Raw genomic sequence first — 25725 nt, 5'->3', positions numbered from 1 at the left:
GTGTCACCATTAAAGAAGGGAATCATGCATCATATAATGCAACAGTATCGCGATTTGTCGCCCGTCGTATGATATAGTACAGCGATTCTGAAATACTTGACGAGACAATCTAAAATGCATCTCAGTTCCTCCTAAGGAGCAAAAAGCTGGAATTATGATATTAATAAGATCACAGGGTGAAGCAATACTGTGTATGCAATCTTTTTTTTTAGTGTAACCTGAAAGCATTTCAGTCGTCTGTGCAGAATTTCTCTATTCTGTAGTGTTTTCAGTATTTGCAACTCATTTCTAAATTTGCCTGTATTTTCTCACTTTTTTGTCAAGCTCTTATACATTACATTTTTAGGGCCATTATGCATTTGGATACTGTAGATTTCACTCTGATCTTGTGCCATAAATCCATAATCCACCTACTGAATGCCAAATTAAAGGCACAGTAGATAAAACCCATAAGGCCAGACACAAAACTTGCAATCATATTTTAACATGAGAATCCTGCTCAGATTAAGCCACCAGTGACATCTAACATTTGATACATGACAGCACACAGATGACACCACAGACAGAGATCATAATCTGTATCGCAGAAATGCTGGGTTATAAAATTTTAAATGAGCCCCTTCTGAGAAACGGTTACATCAGACTGACAGAAGACAACAGTCACCGATGTAGCAGTCCATACTAAGCTCACGCCCTCAAAATGAAGACGTTCCTCATATTTCAATTGAAATGTCAATCAAAGTTAGTTCGCTATCCACTTGGGATCACCCACAATTTCTTCTCCTCTGAGACATGTACTGGCAGCAGCCGTGATCACATGCTGTAGTTCTTGCCAGATGATGGAATGACTATGTGAGCCATGCGCCTTGGGTATCCCTCTCTGTACTCTGTCAAAGAGAAGCCTCTAGTCACTGCTTAGTGGCAGAAGATGCATTGCATTGCAGTGACATTCGAAATAGTCCCCAAGGTGCTTCACCATTGCTTTGACTGACAGACCAGCATGGGAAACCTGTGCTGTCCCATAATTCACCAGATGCTCTGTGCTGTCTGTGGCCTCCTGTCCATGGATTCCTCTTCATTCATACATCCCAAGATGCACAGAGCATCGTCACTGTCTCTGCGCTTTTTTATTAGGAAATACATTAAGAAATCTGGTGTCTTTATTTCTAATTTTAAACATGATGGAGATTGCAAATAATCACCTACTGCTCCTGCAGCTGTAGACTTTCAAAGTGCACACATAATAGAAATAGACAGTATGCAGTTACCTCCTGATAATACACACAGTACAGGAGACCCTTTATGACCCTGCAGGACTATTATGGTGAATTGTAGAAATAGCCAAAATGTGAAATTCAGTACTTTGAATGATTTCTTCTTGTATGGCTCAGGTGTCACATTTTTTAATGTGCAAAATTAAACTGCACGTTCTCTTTTCTTAAACAATTTTCAACAACCCCGTCGTCATGAATAGATGTACTTCTCTGGACTGAAATTTACTACTTGCAAAACCCATTACAGTTCAAAAATATATAACGCTGTCTTGAAGCAGTGGGAGTAACATAATGAGACAAGAAAACAATAAGAGCACTCACACACTCATTATGGGTTAGTTATATTAACCCTTTGGTATGCTTGCATTACATTTAATTATGCTTGGCAGATGGTGCTCTGCAGGGGAAACACAGTAGTCATTGTTGGGAGTCTGAGCCCAGAATTGTAAAGTAGCTTGATAGCAGCATTGCACAGGAAATTGTATCTGTGTGTAATTACTCATACCGTGCAGCAACAATGGCAGATTTGTGGAGCATCTGTAGTAATGTAGATGCTGTACTGGTCTGTTGTGGTGACGAGAACTAAGTGAAAGTAATGGCCAAAAGCATAAAACTGGGCTTCCTCTGAAGGGTGTCTGAGTTTACCATTAGAGGTATGATGAGGAGCTCTTTTGGGGATGCCCAGCTGGGAAGATTTCCCATGCAAATCCTGGGCACACTATAGGGATTATGTTTCTCAACTTGCCTGGGAATGGCTTGGTATCCCCCCCTGAAGAGCTGCAGGTGTTGGCAGAGGAGATTGAGCCTTGGGTAGTTCTGCTTAGACTGCTACCTCCCCAGGCTGGACATGGATGGATGGATGGATGATTCAGTGGTATCTATATTATGTGCTTCTGATGTTTAAAGGTGATTCAGTTTCATTATTCTGGGTCCGGTTGCTAATGAGAGTCAGATTGTGTCCATTATTTGGTTCCATACTTTGGAGCGTTTAGTTGATTTGTGATTTTTTTTTTAATTCATTATTATTATTATTTTACTTAATAAAGCCAAGTCATGCATAGAGTGAATGTTAATTTGTTCATCAGAAAACTATCTAATCAACCAGACTGAAGCCAATCGCTAGAGGACTACCTCTGGCAGGCAAAACATTACAGGCTCCTAGGCTGCCTTCAGATGTACAACAAAACATCCATGCTGATCTGCTTAGCCATGCTGCCCCTCAACCCCCTAATGAACAAGGGCAAAAGAGCTCTTGGGCTTAGCCTCTCCCTCTTACCCTAACTTAACAAGATGTCCCTGTACTCGCTCGCTTTCTCTCTCTCTCAAACACACACACAGACATATGCACGGTGGCACACACAGACACACACCTCCCAAACCCCAAACCACTAACCCTCAGACCAATCTGTCTGTGGCACTATAGTATTATTAGACTTACACACTCTCAAAGGGGAAACAGTGAGTGCTGAGAGCTGGAAGATGAGATATGCTACAGGGCTTACTAGTTCCATTAAAATGGCATTCACTGGGGCCTTTGTTATCATCGGTCCTGACGTTTTCAGGATGTAGTGGGGTTTGCTGATCCATGACCATCTCATCTATCTTTCAGGATTTGAAGGAAGTTGGTGTGAAATTGACACCGATGAGTGCAGTTCAAACCCATGCCAAAACCAGGGTGACTGTGTGGACCGGGTCAACAGTTACAGGTAAAGTGTTATCCACAAACCGGCTTTTCATTTCTTAGTGGGTGAGAAAATGTCAGGAGTTTTAGTGATGAAATCCTCATTTTTTTGTATGAGTTTCAGACCATTATACTGCCATTTTGATTCTTCTAAGCTCACACCCTTTCTTCATATTTAACAGATAGTATTATTACTATATAATACTATATGTTGTTTTTATCATATGTTACTGTACACGTTCTGACTTATTGTTTAATTTAGTTAAACAGGTCTTTGTTACTGTGCAGTGTGCGAAATCAAACTAAATATGACGTGCAATTAATATCAATAAATGCCTATTGATTGTCTCACTCTGTGCACGTGCCTGTAGGAAACATCTTCTATTTTCCATCTGAGACAAAATATCAATATTAATGATTTTTCTTTTCCAGCTGTGTTTGTAAGATGGGATTTTCTGGCCTTCACTGTGAGGAAGACATCAATGAGTGTGCCTCTAGCCCTTGCATCAATGCTGGCATATGCCAAGACCTTGTGAACAAGTAAGCATAAACGTACTTCTTTTTTTTTTTCCTTCGACTTGCGTCTTAACCTTTTTTCATAGTGTGTTTAAAAATCATGCATATCAGTAAAGGCCAGGCAGAATTCATTTCCTGAGTTTGTTTTGAAAGTTGAATGATCAATCACCCCCCCCCCCCCCCCCCCCCCCCCCACCTAAAAAACAAGAAAAAAACAGGTATAAGGTTTTGGCATTCCCCCTTAGAGTGTTGCAGTTTACACAACAAGCTTGTCATCCTTGACACACGTAAGCTGCTATTCTAAAGTCGAAGAGCGAATTCAGCAGGAACACATCATGTATCTAGATTGGGCTTTACTCCACCGGTGCTTTTCTCTGCTGTACTTAATGGGAGCCCCGGGGCTTCCAGGCTTAGTCGGACAGATGGGTTGAGAAGTCCCAGGGCCAATTTGAGTCCTAAATGGTTTGTCTCCAGTTTGTCTTCCGTCGTGATTTCATTCCCATGTGACCTGGCCCTGCTCAGAGCACTCTCCTGATTGCATAGTCCCGGGAGTTCACATCAGGTGTGTTTTAACCTCACTGCCCACCTCACACCTCTGAATCCAGAAAGCCGAGCGAGTTCGTCTACACTGTAGTGAAAAATCAGACTCATCGTATTCATACTTGTACTTGCACTTCATTTTTTTTAAGGAAATGCAAGTTATGCGAGCACAATGAGGAAAGGGTCATTTGCTATAATTCAGTCCAAGAGCGGAAGAGGCTTTCAAACAAATGCACCACGTGACAGTAACTACCAATTAGCATATCTCATAAATTTGGCCTGATGTAACTTGTTTACTGGTGAATGATGTTTACAGCAGTGCTTAGGTGAATAATTGTATGTTGCCCCTTTACTTCATCTCCTGTGAGATCTACAGTTAGGCCCAGTGACAGCTTCAGAGAGGGATTTGAATTGAGTAAACGACATCATTGGACAGATTAAGCCTTCCCTTTAGTAACAAGTCATGAAGTATAATTTAAATTAAGTTGCACACTGGGAAACTTAATTGCCGGTTGTTAATTGTTCCGCGAAATGCTGCCGGTCAGTTGAGATAATCACTGCAGTGTAGTTTATCTCAGTGGGGTTTGGAACACAAGCTCACAACTGATTCAGGAGAGTGTGTGCATGTTTTACTGAAAACTATTTTGATTATTTTAAAGTTACAAAAAATGAAAATAAGTGTGCTATTATTGTGTGACACTTTGCTTTTCACTTAACAATTCCTTCTTTAGGTTCCGCTGCATTTGCCCCCCTGGTTATTTTGGAACGTTGTGTGACCTGGATGTGAATGAGTGTGAAGTTTCACCTTGCCTACACGAGGGCATCTGTATCAACACGCCCGGGGGTTTCAAGTGTGTCTGTCGTCCTGGATACTCAGGTAGCTCTTTTGCCCCAAGGCGAGATCAATATAAGACTCTAAAAAGCCTATCATGCCTGCTTATGGCTGCACGCTATTGAAGTAAGTCTGACACAGATCTGGCTTAGTGTAAAAAATTCTTCACAATGCTTGCTTTTAATTAGCCTGCCTCCCTGTGCAAGACACAGTGCCTGCTTTTTAGTACGGCTAACAAGAGATAAATTCATGTCACCTGTTTTATCTGATAAAAATGTCTCAGTGTCTCTTAGCTGCATTTATTTAATTGCATCAGCCTCTTCAGTCTCTGAACGCTATTGTTGTTTTACTTCAATCCATTTGTCTTATTTTCCACCCAGACGGATATCGAGCTATTTTAGCGCGCGCGCGTGTGCGCACTTGTGTGTGCGCTATCCAAAGCCGATTCCTGTCAGATACTGGGAAGATTAATTTCATTTGTCTTCCACACTGTATCATCAATTTATCCTTCCCCAGTTGAGAGAGGGGGGAAATCTCTGAGGTATTGCTACTCTGGAGAGCAGAACCTGACACGCATGGCCCAATTCCCACAGAAGCAGCTTTTATTATTAGACCTACGCACAGCATAGTACAAGCCATTACTTTTTCTGTTGCTCTAAGCTCATCTGAGGAAACAGGGTCCCCCAAGAGAGCAAGTGGCCAGAGGATACAGTGTGGATTGGCTCAAACCAACTAGAACTCATACAAAATATTTGCTCTAGTAACATGTGTAACAGCAAAGCAACTTTTGACAAAACGCACAAAAAAAAAAAAAAAATGGGTCTAAGGTGCTGCTGTAGTTGTGCTGTGTGTTCTTTTTATTCTTGCCTTAAAGTAAGTTTGCCATCTGAGGGTGATTCATCATGCAGTGTTTTTGTAGCCTGATTGGAATGGATTGAAATGTTATCCTTCTTTCACGGTATGATGTGTCATCACTGTACCACTGTAATTCATTGTGTCACTTGGTAGTATTAACATATTATTTGCTTTAGCCATGAGGGAAGAAAGGGGGACATTTTTTGCATATCAAATGCCAAAAGTCATTTTGATAGTAACAGTTGAAGCCTCTTACTAATAAATGAGTCCGGCACTGTATCTGGCCACTTTTTTTTGATGTTGTTAAGCTATAATGACACTTTATTCCCACCTCAATCAGTACCTGTGTGGAATTTTCTTCGATGCATCTGTCTTTTGTAGACATTTTTACAGGTCCTGTAAAAGCATGCTAAAGGCTGTATGATGCATATGGTAAAGAGTTTCACTAGTTTAAGATGGAATCTGTGCTTTGTATGTGAAAGTGTTCCTCATTCCTTAACAGTTCAGGCTTTCACTGGGTCAATAAGACATGTTATTAAACTTAATTTGTGTATACAGCGCCATTTTATTCTGTATATATTGGCAAACATGCTGTCTTATAATGTAAGTCAGTCTTGGCAGCTGGCTCGATCTTTGCTGTCAGATCATTATTTAGGACATTTGGCTTAAAGGTCTCTTGAATCCCAGTAATGTATCACTTAACAGGTGCTGTGTTCTTTATGGTCAAAGGTCATTACAGTGACATGATTAATTGGTAATCTTGTTTATATAAATCAGAGTTTCTCCACGCTCTTTGTCACCTTCCCTTTTCTCTTCTTCACCCATCATTAGTGAGCATGTTCCCTTGAGTGATGGTACAGTGCAATCAGCACTTTATTGCAGTTTCCTCAGTCAGCACATTGCTGGATGATGATATTCTGGCCCTTGCAATGTTGTTTGCTGTTAAGGCTTCAGTAAATTCTAACTCTTGCTGGCTGGACTTGCTGGTAGTGTTTACTCCTTATTAATGTGACAACATGCAATGCTGTGCAAACATTTATTCATTTATTAATGGAAATATATCAAATACAAACCACTAATCTCTCATTTTTAATATGTAGAAATATCAGAAACTGTCACATGAGCCATCAGTTTATGTTTTTCCATTCAGTTTTCATTATGTTTTTAACTATTTAAGCAAATAATACATTTTATTCACCAAAACAGATTTTAATGAAGCCATAATAATAGTCCAACATATGTTTTATTCATAGATAATCAAGTTGTGAGTAGCTTTTAATCGATGTAATTGTGCATCGCTTTGTGCAAACTAGCAGTCACAAACAACCAGTAAATGTTTTATTGCCCTGTCCCTGTGCATAATTACTTTTGTTATGTTGTATGTATGTATGTTTATGTTTACATAATTTGAACATTAATGTTAGGTAATGTTAATTTGGGTGGCAAAGTAGTTAGCACTGTCAAACCTGCTGAGGACTTTCTGTGTGTTCTCTCTGTGCCTGTGTGTGTGTGTGTGTGTGTGTGTGTGTGTGTGTGTGTGTGTGTGTGTGTGTGTGTGTGTGCCTGTGTGTGTGTGTGTGTGTGTGTTTCAGTTTTTTTATTTATTCTTGCATTTAGGTATAATTATATATATAGTATTAATAATAATACTGGCAATGATCAGTATTATGATCATCACTTTTAAGGACACTGTGAAACTTTAGTAAATTTCAACTTTCATCATTATTTAATGTTGTTTTTACCTTTGCGGTCACAGATTTACTTGCTGCTGCACAGCTTTGCTTTTTGGCTAAATGAAACAACTCATCTCTTTGGCACAAGAAATGAATCGTTTTACATTCAGTAACGAGACAAAATGATAGATTTTGTGTACAGAAGAGGCAGTTTATTTATTCTCTTTCATGAATAAATACAGGGGGCAAAATAGTTTCTTGCTCCTCTTGTCACTATGTTTACATTTGGCTCGGCTCACGAATGAAAAGCTAACCAAATGATTAATGATGGGTCACTAGTCATTTTTCATCTCTTGATTACTGGAAGTCCCGAAGAGATTTTAGGGGTATTAAATAATCTTTTTACCACTTCAGTAAAAATAACATCACAAAATCCCCGCATCTAGAATTATACCCCACACATTCATTCATTTTTAATTCCTCTGCATAAAAGTCACTTCTGTGCATTTTTGTAAAGCAGTACCTGCTATAATTTAGACTCCTCTAAACATCATCAGTGAGTCTTCCCAACTTGTATTCTGATTTGTTGGCAGGAGGGGGGACTAATTTTGTCAGTTTATGTTGTCTGGTGATTCCTTCCCAGCTTGAACCCTCTCCTCCTCTTCGCGTTGTCTGTGATCTGAATGCTATTTTTGTGCTGCCTTTTATGAATAATGAATATTATCAACAGTCTTTGCTAAAGCTGAATATTCGGCCTTATCTTAAATGTGTCTGATTGCACAGTTTGCGTGGGGGGTTGTGCCCTTGTAGACACTGGGTGCTGCAGTCTCAGCATGATCAGCGTTTACAGTACAAGACACACTTTTCCATTAGTTCAGTGCTGCAGTTCAGTGAACCCTCTCAGGGGCACACACCGCCCAAATTGCATTGCACTTGGCTTTAGTAGTCTGTAGCCAGCCAGAACCCTTTGATTTCATTTGGAATTTTGTTTGTAGCTATTACAGAAGCGAGAAAATACATGAAAAAAATAAGTTTGTGTTTTCTCAGTGATTTCTCCAAAAAACCACTTTAAATTTCACTATTTTCTTTTACTGTCTAATGAAGAAATAATGTAGTCATGTTTGAAAACTGGAGAAGGCATGTTACCCTACCCTGGATTATCGAAACTATGTTTCTAGGATCACTTCCCTTCAAGTCTGGTGTAGATGGAAGCAGCTATTTCAGGTCTTTGAGAAAATTTCACACCTTTAAATTATCGGTTTGTATTTGTTTTATTTTATTATTTTAAAGTGCCCTTTCCTAATAAATTATTTTATTTTATTTGATTGTAACTTTAACATCATACTTATTGTTATTATGAAAAAATAAAACGGGTGTGTTATAATATAAATTCTGAAAATAGATGTAAATATACACTCACTTGGTAACACAGCAGTTTAATCAGCCAGTCACAAAGGAGCAACATAGTGGACTTAGGCATGGTCAAGATAACCTGCTGAAGTTCAAACTGAATGAGGAGGAAAGGTGATTTAGAGAGACTTTAAATGCAAATGTTGGTGTCAGACAGCCTGGTTTGAGGACTTTCAGAAACTGCTAATCTCTTAGGATTTTCCCACACAACAATCTCTAGGGTTCACAGAAGATGGTCCAAAACAGAGAAAATATCCAGTGAGCGCAGTTCTCTGGGTCAAAATGCCTTGCTGTTGTCAGAAGTCAGAGGAGAATGGCTAGATTGCTTCAGGCTGAGAGGAAGGCAGCATTAATTTAAATAACCACTAATTACAACCAAGTTATGCAGAAGAACATCTCTGAACGCACAGAGCATCGAACCTTGGAGCAGGTGGGCTACAGCAGCAGAAGACCGCACTGGGTGCCCCTCCTATTAACTAAAAAAAGGAAACTGAGGCTACAGTTCAGACTTGGTCACCAAAATTGGACACCAGAAGACTGGAAAATATTGCCTGGTTTAAAGAGTCTCAATTTCTGCTGCAACATTCAGATGTTACAGTCAGAATTAGGTGAAAACAACATGAAAGCATGGATCCATCCTCACTTTTATCTATGATTCAGACTGGTTGTGTCATTCTGTGGTGAATATTTTCTTTGTGCAGTTTGGGCCCCTTAGTACCAACAGAGCTTTGTTTAAATCCCACAGCCTAACTGTGTATTGTTGCTGACCATGCCCATCCTTTTATGACCACAGTGTACCAATCTTCTGATGGATGCTGCCAGCAGTATAACAAAAGCCACAGTCACAAAGCCAAAAACATCTCAAACCGGTTTCTGGAACATGACAATGAGTTCACTGTACTCAAACAGCCTCCACGGTGACCAGATCTCAGTCCAGTAGAGCACCTTTGGGATGTGGTGGAACCGGAGATTCACATCATGGATCTGTTGTGATGAGTCTGCAGCAACTGTGAGACGATATCATGTAAATATGGACCAAAATCTCAGGAACATTTCCAGCACCTTGTTGAATGTATACCATGAAGAACGAAGGCAGTTCTGAAGGCAAAAAGGGTGGTCCAACCCTTTACTAGCAATGTGTACCTAATAAAGTGTCTGGCGAGTGTAAACAATTGTTGAGATTAAGGTTACAATGAAAATTGTATTTTCTACTTATGTGATATATCATAGGGCAGCGTGGTGGTGCAGCAGTCACTGCTGCCTCACTGCAAGACGGTCCTGCATGCAAACCCACCATCTGGCCTTTTTGTGTGGAGTTTGCATTCTCTCCCCGTGTCTGCTGGGTTCTCTCTGGGTACTTCAGCTTCCTCCCACAGTCCAGAGACATGCAGTCAGTGGGGTTAGGTTAACTGGTGATTCTAAATTGCCCATAGGTGTGAATCTGAATGCAAACAGTCTCTCTGTGTTAGCCCTGCAACAGACTGGTGACCTGTACAGGGTGCACCTCGCCTCTCGCCCTACAACCTACAATTGGATAAGTGGAAGAAGATGGATGGATGGATGGATGGATGGATGGATGGGTGGGTGGGTGGATTGGTGGATGGATAATGAAATGCTTGTTTTATCTGATCAACAGAACAAAACACAAAGTGATTTAATTAGAAATTAAAGAAATGCTTCCAAATGAGATGCTGGATGTAGTGATTGGCATTTGCCTAATTTCACTGTTTTGCTTTTTTTTTTTTTTATTCCAGTTATTGAAGATTTTTTATCTGTTTATCCAAAAAATGATTAATCAAGTAATTGTTTCAGCTCTTGTTTTGTCAGTAACATTTTAATTGCTAAATATTTACTTTCACAAAGTAGAATGGCAAAATTGGACCACATCCTTATTGTCAGTTATGTGTTGTTTTTCTTCTTGTTTTAGATCCACGGGTATATTTTTTTCTTTTTTACGCACTCCATATACCAAACTGTTTTATTAGTCCCATAAGCCCTGTCTTCTAAAATCCAATAACCCCTCAGAGTTCACATGATATTTTATTGAACACAGAGGTTTAAAACTTAAATAACTTCAATAAATAGCTATATTTCTGCTCTGTGCTTTGACTTGGTGCTATTAATGGAGAAGCCGGATGCTAATAATTAAAGTTAATGCTTACAAGAAACTGAAGGATGTTCCGCTGTCGAATAAGGTCATGAGGAACAAGTTAGAGCCACTTTGAATTAAGTGTTTCAGAGCAAGCATTAAAAACTTTCAAGTTATATATTCAAGAATGATATAGAAGCAAGACATAACTTATTAAAAAAAAAAAACAGAAATTCTTATGCAACGCACACAGCCCAGCCATGTTTACCATTACTGCCAGCCTGTGATCACTGCGCATCAAAGTTTACCAAACAGATCAGAGAGAGAAAACATGCTGGTGAGGCAGCTTTATCTGGACAGTAAGATCATTACTGTTAGGAAATAGCTTTTGAATCTTCAAGGCTTTAGTCTATTAACTGCAGATTCTTTGCTTTAAATTTGCTTAAGTGTAAAATAAGTTTGTTGAAAGATTTTGCAGAAATGTGAAAATAATCTAAAATGGTTATTGGTTCAAAGAAAAAATTGCCTATTAACTCAGGCGGATCATTTTCACAGCAATGCTAGCCTTTTGTCAGAGTTGGCAACTAATACTAATGGTAATACGTCTTGACAGATAACGATTGACAGAATTGTTTAAAAATTCTGCCAGCCCTAAATGCTCATCATAAAACACAAGGTGAGGAGAGATTTTCTATGTATTGTATAAATCTGCATCGTATAATTTATCTGGCAATAACCTAAAACAGGCTTAATTTGGCAGTTTTTAGGCTAAATACAGTATGTATGTCTGTTGTGGTATTTTGGTTACCTCTGTAGATAAATATTACTTTGCTTGAGAAGAGAATGTAACCCAATGGTTGCCACTGAAGGATAAAGGTGGTGGTTTTTGCTGCCGAACAATAAATTGTTCCTAACAAATATTTGTATACTATATATAAAGTCTATCCTTGCCATAGAACTAAATACCAAAAAGAGTTAATGATTTGCATTTTGTTGGCATTGTGATAAACATACAGTAGCCAGTGTTGTTCATCCCTATGTGAATTTTTAGCAACACTGTTGAAAACAGTTCTTGAGTGCATGTGCATAATGTTGTTCCTAGATAATGAATATCCAGTGTTTATTAAATCCTCTATTTATTTGTTTATTAAAGGTCTCATTGAGATTTAAAATGTATTTTTCAGGAGTGGCATGGCCAACAGGGCAGCAGGCATATTAACAATTCCAGACATAAACAACTGCCACGTGCTGCAAACATAGACAGAACATATTCGATAAAACACTGAAGACAAAACAAGAAGTATTTGAATGTTTACAGGGTTAGAAGATAAAATTCAAACATGACTTGAAAGAATCACTAAAGAGATGTTTGGTTTTTTTTCGTGTAATCTCTTAGGGCCACATTGTGAAGTTGATGTCGACGAGTGCGCCTCAAACCCGTGCCAAAATAGTGGAAAATGTATTGATGCACCTAATAAACACTATTGCTTGTGTGCGGTTGGCTTCACTGGGCTCCACTGTGAGACCAACATTGACGAATGCATGTCAACACCTTGCCTTCATGGGAGGTACAGATTTTTTTTTTTCCCTCCATCATTTAAACAGAAACACAGCAAATTGTGCAGCAGTAGCATGGAATTATTTTTAATTATACTCCTTGCCAACGCAGCGAGTGGAGACATATGTCGCCTGTTGTAAAGAGCTAATGTAATGCACTTACAGGTTGTCTCAGTGGTGTCTAAATTATAGCCATTAATTCTTTTGAAGGAGAATTACTAATTCATTAGAAAGATAATATCTGTCTCCAGGGGTTCTGCATGAACTATACAGTGAAAGACCTGCACAAATAAATGCTTTTTAGTTCATCTCATACAGCATTATAATTTAGATGAATCAGTTCTGACCTTGTCTGTTGTCGTTTTCTCAGCTGTGTCGATGGAATATATTCATACACCTGTCTCTGTGAATCTGGATGGACCGGCAGCAGATGTGAAACAAACATCGATGTGAGTTGAGTTTAATTAATAAACCAGCTGTGTGTTGTAGAGACACGTCAGGAGAACTGTGTGAGCTCTGAGGTGGTGTGGCCTGTGGTATCTTTAACTTTATTGACATTCTTACAAGATAAGTCAATTGAACAACCACAATCATATGATAAAAAGGAATTGCTTAGCTTAATGCCTAATTGATCCAAGCCACAGCTTTGTGCTGGACTCTAGTGATAAAACATCGAGTTGCTTACAAGGTCTCTGTGAAATCAATAATCTGATCATCTGCATTTTAACTACTAACCATTCTCTAAAATTCTCAAAGTTTTTTATTATTATTATTTAATCACCCCTTATGTACTTTACATTGATAATCATGCTTTTTATGGTTTCATCTGTTCTCTTGTTGCCACAGTGTGTCACTCCTGTGAATGTTTGGTGTCTTCTCATCCACAGGATTGTGCCAGCGGTCCCTGTCTGAATGGAGGCTCATGTGTCGATCTCATTGATAAATACGTATGCTTCTGCCAGGTCGGCTACACGGGGAAAACTTGTGAAAATGATGTAGATGTCTGCAAAGACGCCACTTTTAATGTCTCGCTTTGTTTCAATGGAGCCACCTGCAATGATGGTGAAGGATCAAACTTTACGTGCAGGTGAATTTGCTCACTGTATATTTTATTTTTTCCTCTATTGTTTTATGAAATAACATTGAAAGGTCGTCCTTGGATTCAGATATTGTCAGCTGAATGTGCAGCAGGTTACCCTGCTGATTGTTCCACATGTATTGCTTTTAAACTGACATCTAAAACCAACATACTCAGATTTTAATTGAGCATTTGCTAAACCCCTCAAGTGAATTGCACTTGACCTGTTATAGCTATACAGCCATATCAAAGCATGGCAGCCCTGGCAAGCTTTGGATTTCTCTGATCATTTATGTATGGTGCTACTGAAAGGAATATTTGACATTTATATACTCTAATGTTAACAGCTTACCTTCAATCATTAGTGTGTTTGGCTAACTAACTTTAGAGTGGAGCTTATTGAACTGGTCATGTTCACTGGGTAGCTTCAGCGTCACAGATTAACTGATAAAATGTAAAAATATTTTTAAAATCTTAAATTGCGGGCGGCACGGTGGCATGCTTCACAGCTAGAATGACATCTAGAAGGTCTGGGTTTGAGTCCACCTTGGCCCGGGCCTCTCGCTGTGTGGAGTTTGCATGTTCTCCCCGTATCTGTGTGGGTTTCCTCCCACAGTCCAGAGACATGCAGTTAGTGGGGTTAAGTTAAATGGTCACTCTAAATTGCCCATAGGTATGAATGTGAGGATAAGAGGAGGATAAGAGGAAGAGAATGGATGGATGGATCTTATATTGCATTTCTGACTATTCGAATCAGTGTCATGATTTTGCTGCACTGTAAAGAAAAAACAAACAAAAAACCTTGTCTCAGAATAATAATGCTGCATTACATCTGTTCTGTCTTAAAGTGTAGCAGTAGAAAATGAATCATTACTTTTTAATTGCTGGCATGACATCCCTGGAGTGATGGAGTGTATCTGACTACAAGGTGTATGTAGTAAGAGTGTGCCGATTTGACACAGCCGCTCCCTGCGTGCCTCGCAGTTAATTACGTTGTCTAACCTTTTGCTGATGTGCTGCTATATGCTCAGTGTCATGATTTATGTGACAACGACAACCGCAACTCCAGATATGTTGCTGCACTTTTTGAGCATTATATCGAGGCACTGGACTGTAAAATGCCTCAGCGCAGCAGTTTTTATGACGCTGCTTTCATTTAAGGTTTATTTGTGTGTATTTTGCGAGGAGGCAATGTATGCTGTGCATTTACAGATAAATGTGTACACTAAGGGCAAAGGTAATCTATACACCCACTTCTAGTTATGCACAGCAGGGATGCTTTATTACAAACAAGTCTGCTGTATAAAACTGTACTGCTGACATGTGGGTGTGAAGAATAACATGAAACAGCCAATCACTGTGAACCGCTCTGTGTAATAATAACTAATACAAAAACGTATTAGTTATTAATGACATTAACTGGCTCAGTCTTTCATTATTAGTCGATCGCCTGCAGAACTTTCCACTCCCATCTGAGCAGTTTTGCACTTGCGTACTTGTGCTAATTTGCCCCGCTAAGTAACTGAACTTCATTCGAGTTTTCCACAGGCGACGTTTTGGTGTCCTTTGGAAAGTCTTTAGATTTAGAGCTTAAAACCCAAAGCTTTGCCACCATATTCACAGATTTGAGTATGGCATTAAAAATAAGTTAAAACTTATTCTATCACAGCAGTATCAGCTGTTGCAAAACTCCAAGCTCTTGCTAAAATTTTGCACTTTGAAAGGGAAACTCCTGCAAATATGAATGCAGTAAGATCAGCCATAAATGTAACTCTTGCCATGACTTTGAGTTGTGTAATTGCCACTGTAGCTCTTTAGTAAATCCTGACAGTTGTAGTAATTTTACATTAACAGATTTGGTTCTAGTTTTCCTGTGTTAGCTCACAGATTAGTTTCAGTTTCTGAGTACATTTCCAAGCTTATGTTATTGGTGTCTGGGGTGGAGGGGGTCCACTTGAATAGAAAGAGCCTGATTAGGCTAATAAACAGGATGATTGACTTAATTATAAAATCAGTCATGCTGTAGTTTCTTGTCCAAAGTAGCTCTTTTACAGAGTGTTGTTATATTTGCATGTTATGTATAAAGTGGTAAGCATCACTTGTTCAACAGCTCAGGAAATGGGTTTCAAAACCACTCTATTCTATCTGTAATGATGGTCAGCCAAGAGGTCATGCATTAAACCCTTTGCCCATTTTCTACTGCTACATGATTACATGGACTGGGCTTTACAGATAGCAGTTTGCAACAGAAGTGACATTATCAAAACAGGATTTAAAGCCTCATGAACACAACATACGTTTGTTAGCATTCACTGGGACAGTTTTGGGATGCTGCCACGTTTCTTTCTCATTGTTCGGCATGTGTAACATTTTCTGTTGTCAAATTTTTCCCAGAGATGTTCAGTGGTTTTGAGGTGTGGTGACTGTGAATTGGGAATCCATGTGAGTCAGCAGACCTTGGGCTTCCTTGGCCTCAGGCAGCTCCGATGCGTGATCTGGCTCATTGTTCATTTGGAAAATGACTGCTCTTGTACAAATCTTAAAGCCAGTAGGGATGACGGCCGCAGAATTGAACGGCACCTCTCTTTGCTCGAGGTGTAGCTTATTCTGTGCAATTCACAAACTCAAGCAATTACCACACCTTCATATTTTTACTTTGAATACCTGTGGGGTTTATGCACTGCTGAATTTTCCTCTTAAATAATGTCCAGAATGTCATCTGCAAATTAATTTCAGTTTTTGCAGTGTGTCTTTTGGTACTTAGAAAGAAATACTTACCTCCACCAAGGTTATGTTTTCAGTGTAGGATTACTTGCCTGTCCACTTCTTACACTTCCTCTTACATAGTCTGGCATTGCCTCCACTCTAGCTGATTTCCATGGGGGAGGGGATTAGTTTTCCCTAGAGACCAACATATCAGATGAATCAATCTAAACTTTTGCTAAACTGACTCTAATGTGCAGCCATGACAACATTGTGACGCACTGAAGTAAAATGGACAAAATACATGCAAGTTATTGTGCCTGCTTATTTTCAGTGCACAGCTTGATTTCAGTGTTATCCCCACCCGCTGATCATTTATTAATCAACAAGCTGCTGTTTGATGTTGCTGTGCCAGTCAAAGTGGCCCACTCAGTTAAGGGGACAGATTCAAAAGTGTGGAAACATTTGAGAAGATTACAACCTGTCTGATTTTCATGGAACCCCTATAATTCAGTTATATGAGCAGTTGGTGAGCAGAAATTTCAGTCATCTGTTTGGGCTCTCCTGGCTGTTAGGGGGCCACCAAATGATGACAAACATTAGATTTGCTAAAACTCCCTAAACGGGCCCCACTTAGCTGAAACCAGCTGTAGCAAAACATGTGTTGCAAAGTTCTAATACACAATAGTGCCATTTATTTTATGTGATTCTGAAGTGATTTTATTTATTATTTTTGAATAAATGACTATAATATTGGATTAGAGTTTTGGTCTTGGTCAGGGTCTGCACTGTCACAGTGACCTTCTGGTTTTGTAAGAGAAATGAATTAATACTTGAGGTTGTAGCATGTGGAAATCCATGCTGATTTAGTCCAAACATGAATTATCAAATAGTATCCTTGGTTTGACAGCAGTCAGCTAAGCAGCCAAGAGTGTGCTTCTTAAAGTGGACCTGTTGTGCTCATTTCCAGCATAATGAGTTCTGCTAATATCTTGGAAATGAGCTGATTTATTCTATTCAGTATCGTAGTAGCTTGTTTCATTCCTGTTTTAATGAAATGCACAAAGTTGTGTTTGCCTGGTATAAATAGTAAAAATTTGAAAAAGAACCCACAACCTACACACAGAAAAAAGTTGCAGTACTTTTTTTTTTTTAAAGTAATAACAAAAACAGTTCTAGGATACAACGTGTCAAACCCACAAGAAGGAAATGACAGCAGTGTGAGACAGCCTCACAGGTTTTAAAGTATGATGTTTTCTTAGCTGTCCGCCAGGTTTCACGGGGGATTTCTGTGAAGTGGATGTTAACGAATGTTGCTCAGCTCCCTGCCACAATGGTGCAGTTTGCCAAGATCTTATTAATAGCTACATCTGCCACTGCAGGTCAGGTGAGTCACTCAGTTATCCTGTGAATTTCTCAATTTTTTTTTTTTTTAAATGAGGCAACCAAAGCTGCTATTTTTTTTTCACTTTGTAAGACCTTTTGCAGGCAACATTTGTAGCTCATGAGTAAGATTACTAAAACACAGGCTTAGATGGCAAGACATATTTTGAAGTGAACTTTCCCACATGTGGTAGAGTACAGTTGATATGAAAACCACCTTAATACTTATAAAATGCCCATATTTGATTAAAAGAGGCTGCACAAACTGTTACCATACTGCCTACATAGTTTTAGTACCTCAAAGCCATTCAAAAGTCATCCCCTTTTCTCCAGGGAGAAATTTGTAGTCATACAGTACTAAAAAAGACAGTGATAAAAAGACGATACTGCCTCTGCTCATTAAAATGTATGTGGCATCTTACTCTTTAGTGAAAGCCTTTTCTTGTCTATGTATGTGTGTGAACCCAAAAAGAAGCAAATCAATGTAAGAGAATCTGATTGATATTCACTTCAGAGGGTGGAAGTGGGAGAGCCTGGGCTCACCACGGCACTCTGTGGGCTTTTGTTCCTGGCAGGTTGGACAGGCCTTCACTGTGAGGATGACATTAATGAGTGCCTTCCACAGCCCTGCAACCAGGGGATATGCATTCAGAATGATCCAGGCTATGGCTACACCTGTTTCTGTCGTCCTGGATTTGTGGTGAGCCTCTCCACCTTATCCTCTATATACATTGTGGTGTTTCTCTCCTTTTTTTTTTTCATTAAAAAGTTACCTGCACCTTCAGCTCTTGAATCCTTTTGCCACTTTCTAACTGCATTTCTTCATTTTTATGCTCAAATCATTTACTTATGCACTTTTTAATGCAGGAGAAAGATATGCTGACATATATTTTGTGCTACCACACCGCTACACTGTATGAACAACTTAAAGCCCATAAAAACTGGTTAAGAAAAAAAAAAAAGACATTTTCTATTTAAATGTTGCACATAAAAGAAAAATCATCTGACTTTGTTGGTTTATTGTCTTTTTTTAAGTTTTAACAGCCCTGTTTTTTATTACATAATATCAGCGTATTCTATTATTCAAGCTGTAAACATTGCATTCCACTTAGTATCTCCACATCTCCACATACACAGGGGAGTAACTGTGAGCACAACTATGATGATTGCCTGCTGAATCCGTGTCCAGAAGCATTTTCCTGTGTAGATGGCATCAACAAGGTCAGCTGCCTGCCTCCCGTTATGGAACCTGTTCCCTTGGCGACTGCAGTCAAGAACATCACTCGCAGCTCCACACCCAGAGTGCCATTGCCAACACTCTTCCCAACACCAACAGCTGAGGGGTCCACAGGTATGGACCACACTGTCCATGCATGTGAGAACATGTGGTGGTGGGAGTTAGTGAAGTAGTAGAAGTAGATTTTATACTACTTTATACTCCCCCTCGTGTCACTGAGTAGTGTTTTCCAGTCCACTACATTTCTATGACAGCTATAATTACAAGCTATTTTTCAGATAAAGGTTTTACGTAAACATAGCACACAATGAGCTTATGAAAAATCCATTGCTAAGGAGAAAGCCAGTAGTTTCTGACACTTTTTAGATGTCTAGGAGTTGCAAGCAGTTTCACTAAACTGACACTTTCCTCAAAGAATGTAAATGTAAATACATCCTTAAAGATACATGATGATTTAATGTTTCTCTAAATAAAGCTTTAAAAAATGAAATACATAATTCCGTTATGCATGTAAAAGAGAAAAAAAAAGATGCATTTTCTTCTTTCCTACCCCTCACATCTGTGGAAACCACAGAACCAAACAATCTTTACTTCGCTACGTGACATTGACGATAATATACACTCGCCAGCCACTTCAGTCGGTACACCTAGCTAGCATTGTGTTGGACCCCTTTTTGCTTTTAGTGCTGTCTTCATTCTTGATGGCATACATTCAACAAGAATTGGAAACATTCTTCAGAGATTTTGGTCCATACTGACATGATAGCTTTGCGCAGCTCAGCTGCACATTCACGATGGAATCTCCCATTCCACCACATCCCAAAAATGCTCTAGATCTGGTGACTGTGGAGGCCATTCTTAGATGATTTGAGCATGATGTGTTATCCTGCTGGAAGCAGCCATCCGAAGATGTGCACTCAACAATAATCAGGTAGACTTTATCATTTGGTATTAAGGGGCCAAAAATGTGGCGAGAAAATATTGCACACACCACTACAACACAAGTACCAGCCTGAACTGTTGAGGCCAGAGACAAGATGGATCCATGCTTTCATGTTGTTTACACCAGATTCTGACCCTACCATACAAATGATGCAGCAGAAATTAAGAGTCATCAGACCAGGCAACATTGTTCTAATCTTCTGTTGTCCAATTTGGGTGAGCCAGTGTGAATCATAGGCTCAGTTTCCTGTTCTTAGCTGACAGGAGTGGTACCCAGTGTGGTCTTCTGCTGTTTCAAGGTTTTACACGTTGTGCTTTCCTAGATGCTCCTCTGCATACCTTGGTTGTAGCAACCAAGGTTAAAACTTAAAGGTTTGCCATTCTCCTCTAACCTCTGGCATCCAGAAGGCCTTTTCACCCAGTAAACTGCTGCTCACTGGATATTTTCTCTTTTTTAGACCATCCTCTGTAAACCCTAGAGATGACTGGGCATGAAAATCCCAGTAGATCAGCGGTTTCTGACTCAGATCAGCCCATTTGGCACATTCAGAGTAACTTAAGTCATCTTTTCTTCCACTCTGATGCTCAGTGTGAATTTCAGCGTGTTGTCTTGACCATATCTACGTGCCTAAATGCATTGAGTTGCTTGTGATTGGCTGATATTTGTGTTAACAAGCAGTTGAACAGGTATGCTGAACAAAGTGACTGGTGAGTATTTAAAATAATATGATACCATGTAAAAACTTGATATGTCATTACAGAGGAAGGAGTTGTTTAACAATGATTCATTGCTTATTTTTACTGCAGCACTTTTGCTTATAGTGAAGTATTTTGCCATTGCTGTATTGCTTTTTTTAAAGTAAAATATTTGAGTACTCCCCTGAGCTCTGTGAAGATGGATGCCGCAGTATCCTTATAATCTCCAAATGTAGTTTGGGTGTTTGTGAAAGCCAAATGAGCAACTTGAAAGGCTGTAAACATTTAGTGTTTCCCTTTTGCTTCAGTTCAAATTGGTTTCTAAACTTTTAGCTTTTTTGCCCTAATTGTGTGATTTATTTTATTTATTTTTGGATGGTTCTATATACTTCTCATGTGTTTCTTTTCATAAAAGAACCTCAGGTGAATATGATCATCAATTTTATTGTGTTATATTTAGAGTTCAACGCACAGACTCAGAAATTAAGCATGGAATCTTAATGGTAGTTCCACTCAAATATGGCAGTGTATCAACTTAAATTAGCACTTCTCAATCGAGTCATAGCACCCATTACTATGCTATTACTTCCATTAACGTTGTGTCTTTTAAAAAAAGTGACATTAAATTATTTAAAATGATAAGCCATTACAGCAATTAATTTGTACTGATGGTTGGTTTTCTGACAAATTACAAATCTATCCTTCCCTTGTCCTTCCTACAAAACACAAGCTTTGCCAGTTTCCAAAGCAGGGAGACTCCCACTAAGCTGGCACTCCAAATGTGATTTTGGAGTCTTTGGAACATGGCAGGCGACGATATATTTGGTTTGATTTAGAGCTTGTTATACTTCGTGCAGCTGTGGTGGAAAAATAAATCTTGCTGAAATCTAGTTTCGTATTTGCCACTAAAGTACCCTTTCTATTTTTATTTGAGAACAGTCATTTCAAAGAGTAACAAGTCCAATCATTATTTCGGGCTATATCCCTTAACACTCAAATGATCGACACAGAACACAATATGATATATATTGTTGGTATTGGATTCAGTCATCTATGTGAGGGGAGGAATTCGGAACGCTGGGCAGATTGTCACTCTATGACAGATGAGGTCTGTCTCCCTTTGAAACTGTTCACAGAACTGTAAAACACACCTATTGAACACAGACAAGCTTGAACCAATTCAGTGCGGCACTCTGAAAATCACTGTGGGCCAAACATAATGGAGTCCTCCCTGCTGCACCTGATCCAGCCCTCATCCAGTGCATTAGTTTAGAAAGGGTTAAATATAAACACCAATCAGTGGTAAAGAAAAACAAACCCAACCACCTCTTTTACATACTGTATGATACGTGCATAATGAAGGTAAATAAGTTTTAAAGTAAGAGGACCCAGAAACTCATGAGTTTATCTAACTAGGTCACCATCTAAACACATGCAGTGCCCTTGGTGCTGCTTGAAATAGATTCAGACAGTGCTCCTTTAAACCGAAAGCTGCTCCCCAACCTCTGAAATATATGAAGTCAATGGGAATTTAAACATAGATTGGACAGTTAATATGGTACATGGAAATCAAATGATATAATTTCTTGCAAACTAAAGAACATATTAATATTGTTAGCAGATGCTTATTTTCACCTTAATTTTGATATAAAAAAAAAAAACAAACAAATTCAATTTAGTTTTAAAGCAGTAGTAGCAACAACAACAAAACTTTATGGAATGAGGTGATTGTCTTCTGGGATTTTTGTTTGTTTTTTTATTTTTTTTATTTTCCCTCTCATTCCACGTGCAATAATGAGCTGCACAGTATTTATTCTCTACACTCTGGGAATTGATGAGAATCTAGAAAGGCCACTGCTGGTGGAGGGAAGCTTACTGCGGCTAAGCCACGATTTGGTTGACTTTCCTTGAAGTGATCACTACAGCACAGGTGAAGCTGTTATCTTTTCCTGCCACATGTAGCAAAACTGAAATTACTCAAGTTCCTCAAAATCAACTTGATGACTGAAAAGTTAATCACTTCAAACATGCAGTGCCTGTCTCGAGGCAGTCACCTTGTTAATCTTCATTTTAACGCACATGCATTTGTTCTGAGTGGCACACATTTATGTCTTGTTTTTTTTGTTTTTTGTTTTTTTTTTTTTTAACCTCAGCTTGTTTGTAATTTAGATGACAGTACATGATAAGTACGCCTATAACTATTCTGATATATTCAGTGACACAGCTTCGCTAGTGAGTCATATTGACATTCACAAGATGTGCAGAGTTATGAATATTCATAAGAAAAAGGCTCAGTGAGATGAGAAAGGCAGTGTCTAAATTTATCATTTCAACTGCAGTTTATGGCCTCTGCGTCTGTACAGTAACTGTCAGTGTAGTGCATTGACATAATTGTATGAGTTATTTTTAAAACCAGACAACAGAGATATAATTAGACATTACATTTAAAAACACATTATATTTAGGATTCAGTTCCTCTGTGTATCCCAAAAGTATACATACATTAAACTAAGGCTTCTTATATTGCATGTATTCAATATAAGCTATGTTCTGCCAATTTTCCCAAGTACACAATGACCTTTTGCCTTCCCTCAAGGCTCTGAAATTGCAGAGGTCCCAGAATGGTCCTCAGCAGTATTATATCTCTGTCCTGTGACAAGTTCAATCAGTCAGTCTATTACTTTAGCCAATAAATCAGGGACAAAACAGGACTTATATTCTGCCTTTTTTAAATAAATGGGACATTAAGTCTATATCAATTAAATCTCGCTGCCGAGAGTCTATCCTCCTATTAAGTGATCTTAAGTTCACATTTACTCCAAATATATTTTTGTAGTTGAATATCTTGTGCTTTAACCTGTCTGGCCTCCACCTACACTTTATGCTGCAGCATGGTGATCCACCATTCTGTGTTACATCAAGTATGACTCATGACAATTTTCTAACCTTCTTTATGATCATGTATTAAGATGGACCCAAATTAAATCTGATCTGAAAGATTTGTATCGAGTAATATTCCCAGAAGTGGCAAACTCCTTGGTCAGCAGTATGTTAACAGTGTTAAAAAAAAAGAAAGAAGAAGAAACTTTACTGTCATGTAACACAGTGTGACAGGTGATTTATGTGTAGCAGGAGCTGTACACAATCCTTGAAGGTTTTCCCCTTGAAAACAGTGACTCTGGTGGGAGTCAAACCAACAGCCTTTCAATTGCATAGCAGTTCAGGAGGCCAGCCGTGGGACCAGCAGCAGAAACAAGGCAGTTCAGGAGGGCGGCCACATGGCAAGCAGTGAGATGAAGCAGTTCAGGAGGCTTGCCGGGGGCCAGCAGCATGGATGAGGCAGATCTTGAGGCCACCCACGTGGCCAACGGCGTTGATGGGGCAGATCTGGAGGCCAGCTGCCCCATCAACGCAGAGGCTGGTCATGGGGCCAACAGCAAAGGCACAGATACTCTGGAGGCCAGCCGGAGGGCCAGCGGTATAGGCAAAGACATCCTGGAGGCTGACTGTGGAGCCAGCTGTGGAGACGGACGAGCTCTGGAGAAGGGCTGTGTGGCTGGTGGTGAAGGCTCTCTGGAGCCTTGACAGGTAGCCACTGGGACACCTCTGGTGGATGACTGGAGGCTGGCGAGGGCAAAAGTGATGGAACACCTCTGGTGGTTGGCGAAGACCCTCAGGTGACATGGCAGAAGCCCGACGTCAACAGCAGAGACCCTTTGGTGGCTTGGCAGTAGGCCAGCATTGAAGAAAGCAATGGGACACCAATAGTGGCCGGTGACGAGGAAGGCAAGACCCTTCCTAGGGTCAACGGATGACGAAACCCTCTAGGGGCGGACATCAAAGGTGACGGGACAACCAAGACATAGGCAATGTTGGCTCCCTGGGCAATGGCCCAGGACTCTTGGGCGGATTGGGACCCATCAGCCTCAGACCCACTGGCATGGATGAGGACTGTGGCGTAGCGGCTGGTGCGGCTGAAGACACTGGAGGAGCATGAAGAACTGAAGCTGCAGACGCTGAAGGTGGGGATGACTGATGTGACGGAGGAACTGCAGGCTCTGATGCCAGTGGCGCTGGTGACTGTGGTGACTCTGACAACTCTGGCTCTGATGACTGTAGAGACTGATGACTTGGGTGATGACTGGGGCTGCTGTGCAGGGCACACAGACGTCTCCTCTCATGACTGGGGCTGCTGCAGCTCCAGTTCAGGTTCCTCAGGTGATTTGTGACATGGAGTGAGGCAGGGCCCTAGCCACCCCCACCCAAGGAACAGGTTTAGGTGCAGGGAGATCAGGCTCAGTGGTGGTTTTGGCTAGAGCAGCAGTCTCTAGAGGGGTACAGACAGGTGCACAGCACATAGTCTCAGTAGGTGGGTGAAAGTGGTGACCAGAAAATCACTTACTAATCTGTGCAGGGAGTCTAAAAGCCAAGGAAAGACAACAGCTTCCTTGTATTCCTTGCATGCTCCAGTTAACCACTCATAACATAACACATCCACAGAACGAATAGGGGGCTAGAACTGCAGGGTCCAAGGATACAAGATAGTTTCAGTGGAACAGAAAAAGCTCCACCATCCACAGTTTCAGAACCAAAAACATTCGGTACTGTCTGTGCCAGTCTCTAGGTGTGTAGATTCTAAAATGCAAACATTCTATTTTCTCAGACTGTGAAACACTAAAAGCAATCTCTGATCTAACCTGCCCAGCAGGGGATGGGACACACCGGGGAAAACAGATGAACAGAATCACATTAACAAGACAGAGGAAGCAAAACTGAATACAGAGCACAAGATACAACAGACTGTCAAAGTAAAACAGGAAATGACTAAATACAAAGACCAGGACTCAGAACTGAGACACTTGAACTTGACACAGAAACCACACAGACACAGAGAGACAAAAACAGACGGAAACATCAGGGAATCAGGCAAACAGAGGAAACGCAGGGAAATGATAATCACAGAAGCAAGAAATTAGATACAACTGAACAATAACCCCAAACAGAACATAGATATCTAACTAAGAATCAAAAACAGCATCCGTATGTCCAAAAACAAGAAAACCCTGGGTCCTAGACCCAGGGCCATCAAACTTACAGTTTATTATCAAGAAATGAAAGTGAGAGAATATAAGACACAGTTTGGATTGTGTACATTTACAATTTAGATTTAGCATGACTAGTTCCTTGAGGCATCTGCAAAAAAATAATAATAATAAACTGGTATGAGAGTGTAAGGTAGTGGTAAAAACAGGAGACCTT

The 25725-nt window shown here is 39.8% G+C and overlaps 1 protein-coding gene across 1 annotated transcript in view; it reads left to right on the top strand.

Annotated features, from left to right (window-relative positions):
- The window catches only part of eys (eyes shut homolog), a 163820-nt gene that overhangs the window by 67034 nt on the left and 71061 nt on the right, over nt 1–25725 (top strand). Inside the window, exons 25-33 of the mRNA XM_030747697.1 lie at nt 2884–2980; nt 3388–3495; nt 4743–4888; nt 12267–12438; nt 12798–12876; nt 13315–13514; nt 17471–17595; nt 18167–18291; nt 18729–18942. Coding sequence (XP_030603557.1) covers nt 2884–2980; nt 3388–3495; nt 4743–4888; nt 12267–12438; nt 12798–12876; nt 13315–13514; nt 17471–17595; nt 18167–18291; nt 18729–18942 — 1266 coding nt within the window. The remainder of the gene's footprint in view (nt 1–2883; nt 2981–3387; nt 3496–4742; nt 4889–12266; nt 12439–12797; nt 12877–13314; nt 13515–17470; nt 17596–18166; nt 18292–18728; nt 18943–25725) is intronic.

This window comes from Archocentrus centrarchus, chromosome 15 (genome assembly GCF_007364275.1).
Source record: "Archocentrus centrarchus isolate MPI-CPG fArcCen1 chromosome 15, fArcCen1, whole genome shotgun sequence".
Lineage (NCBI taxonomy): Eukaryota > Metazoa > Chordata > Actinopteri > Cichliformes > Cichlidae > Archocentrus > Archocentrus centrarchus.
This window is presented reverse-complemented; position numbering and strand designations above follow the sequence as displayed.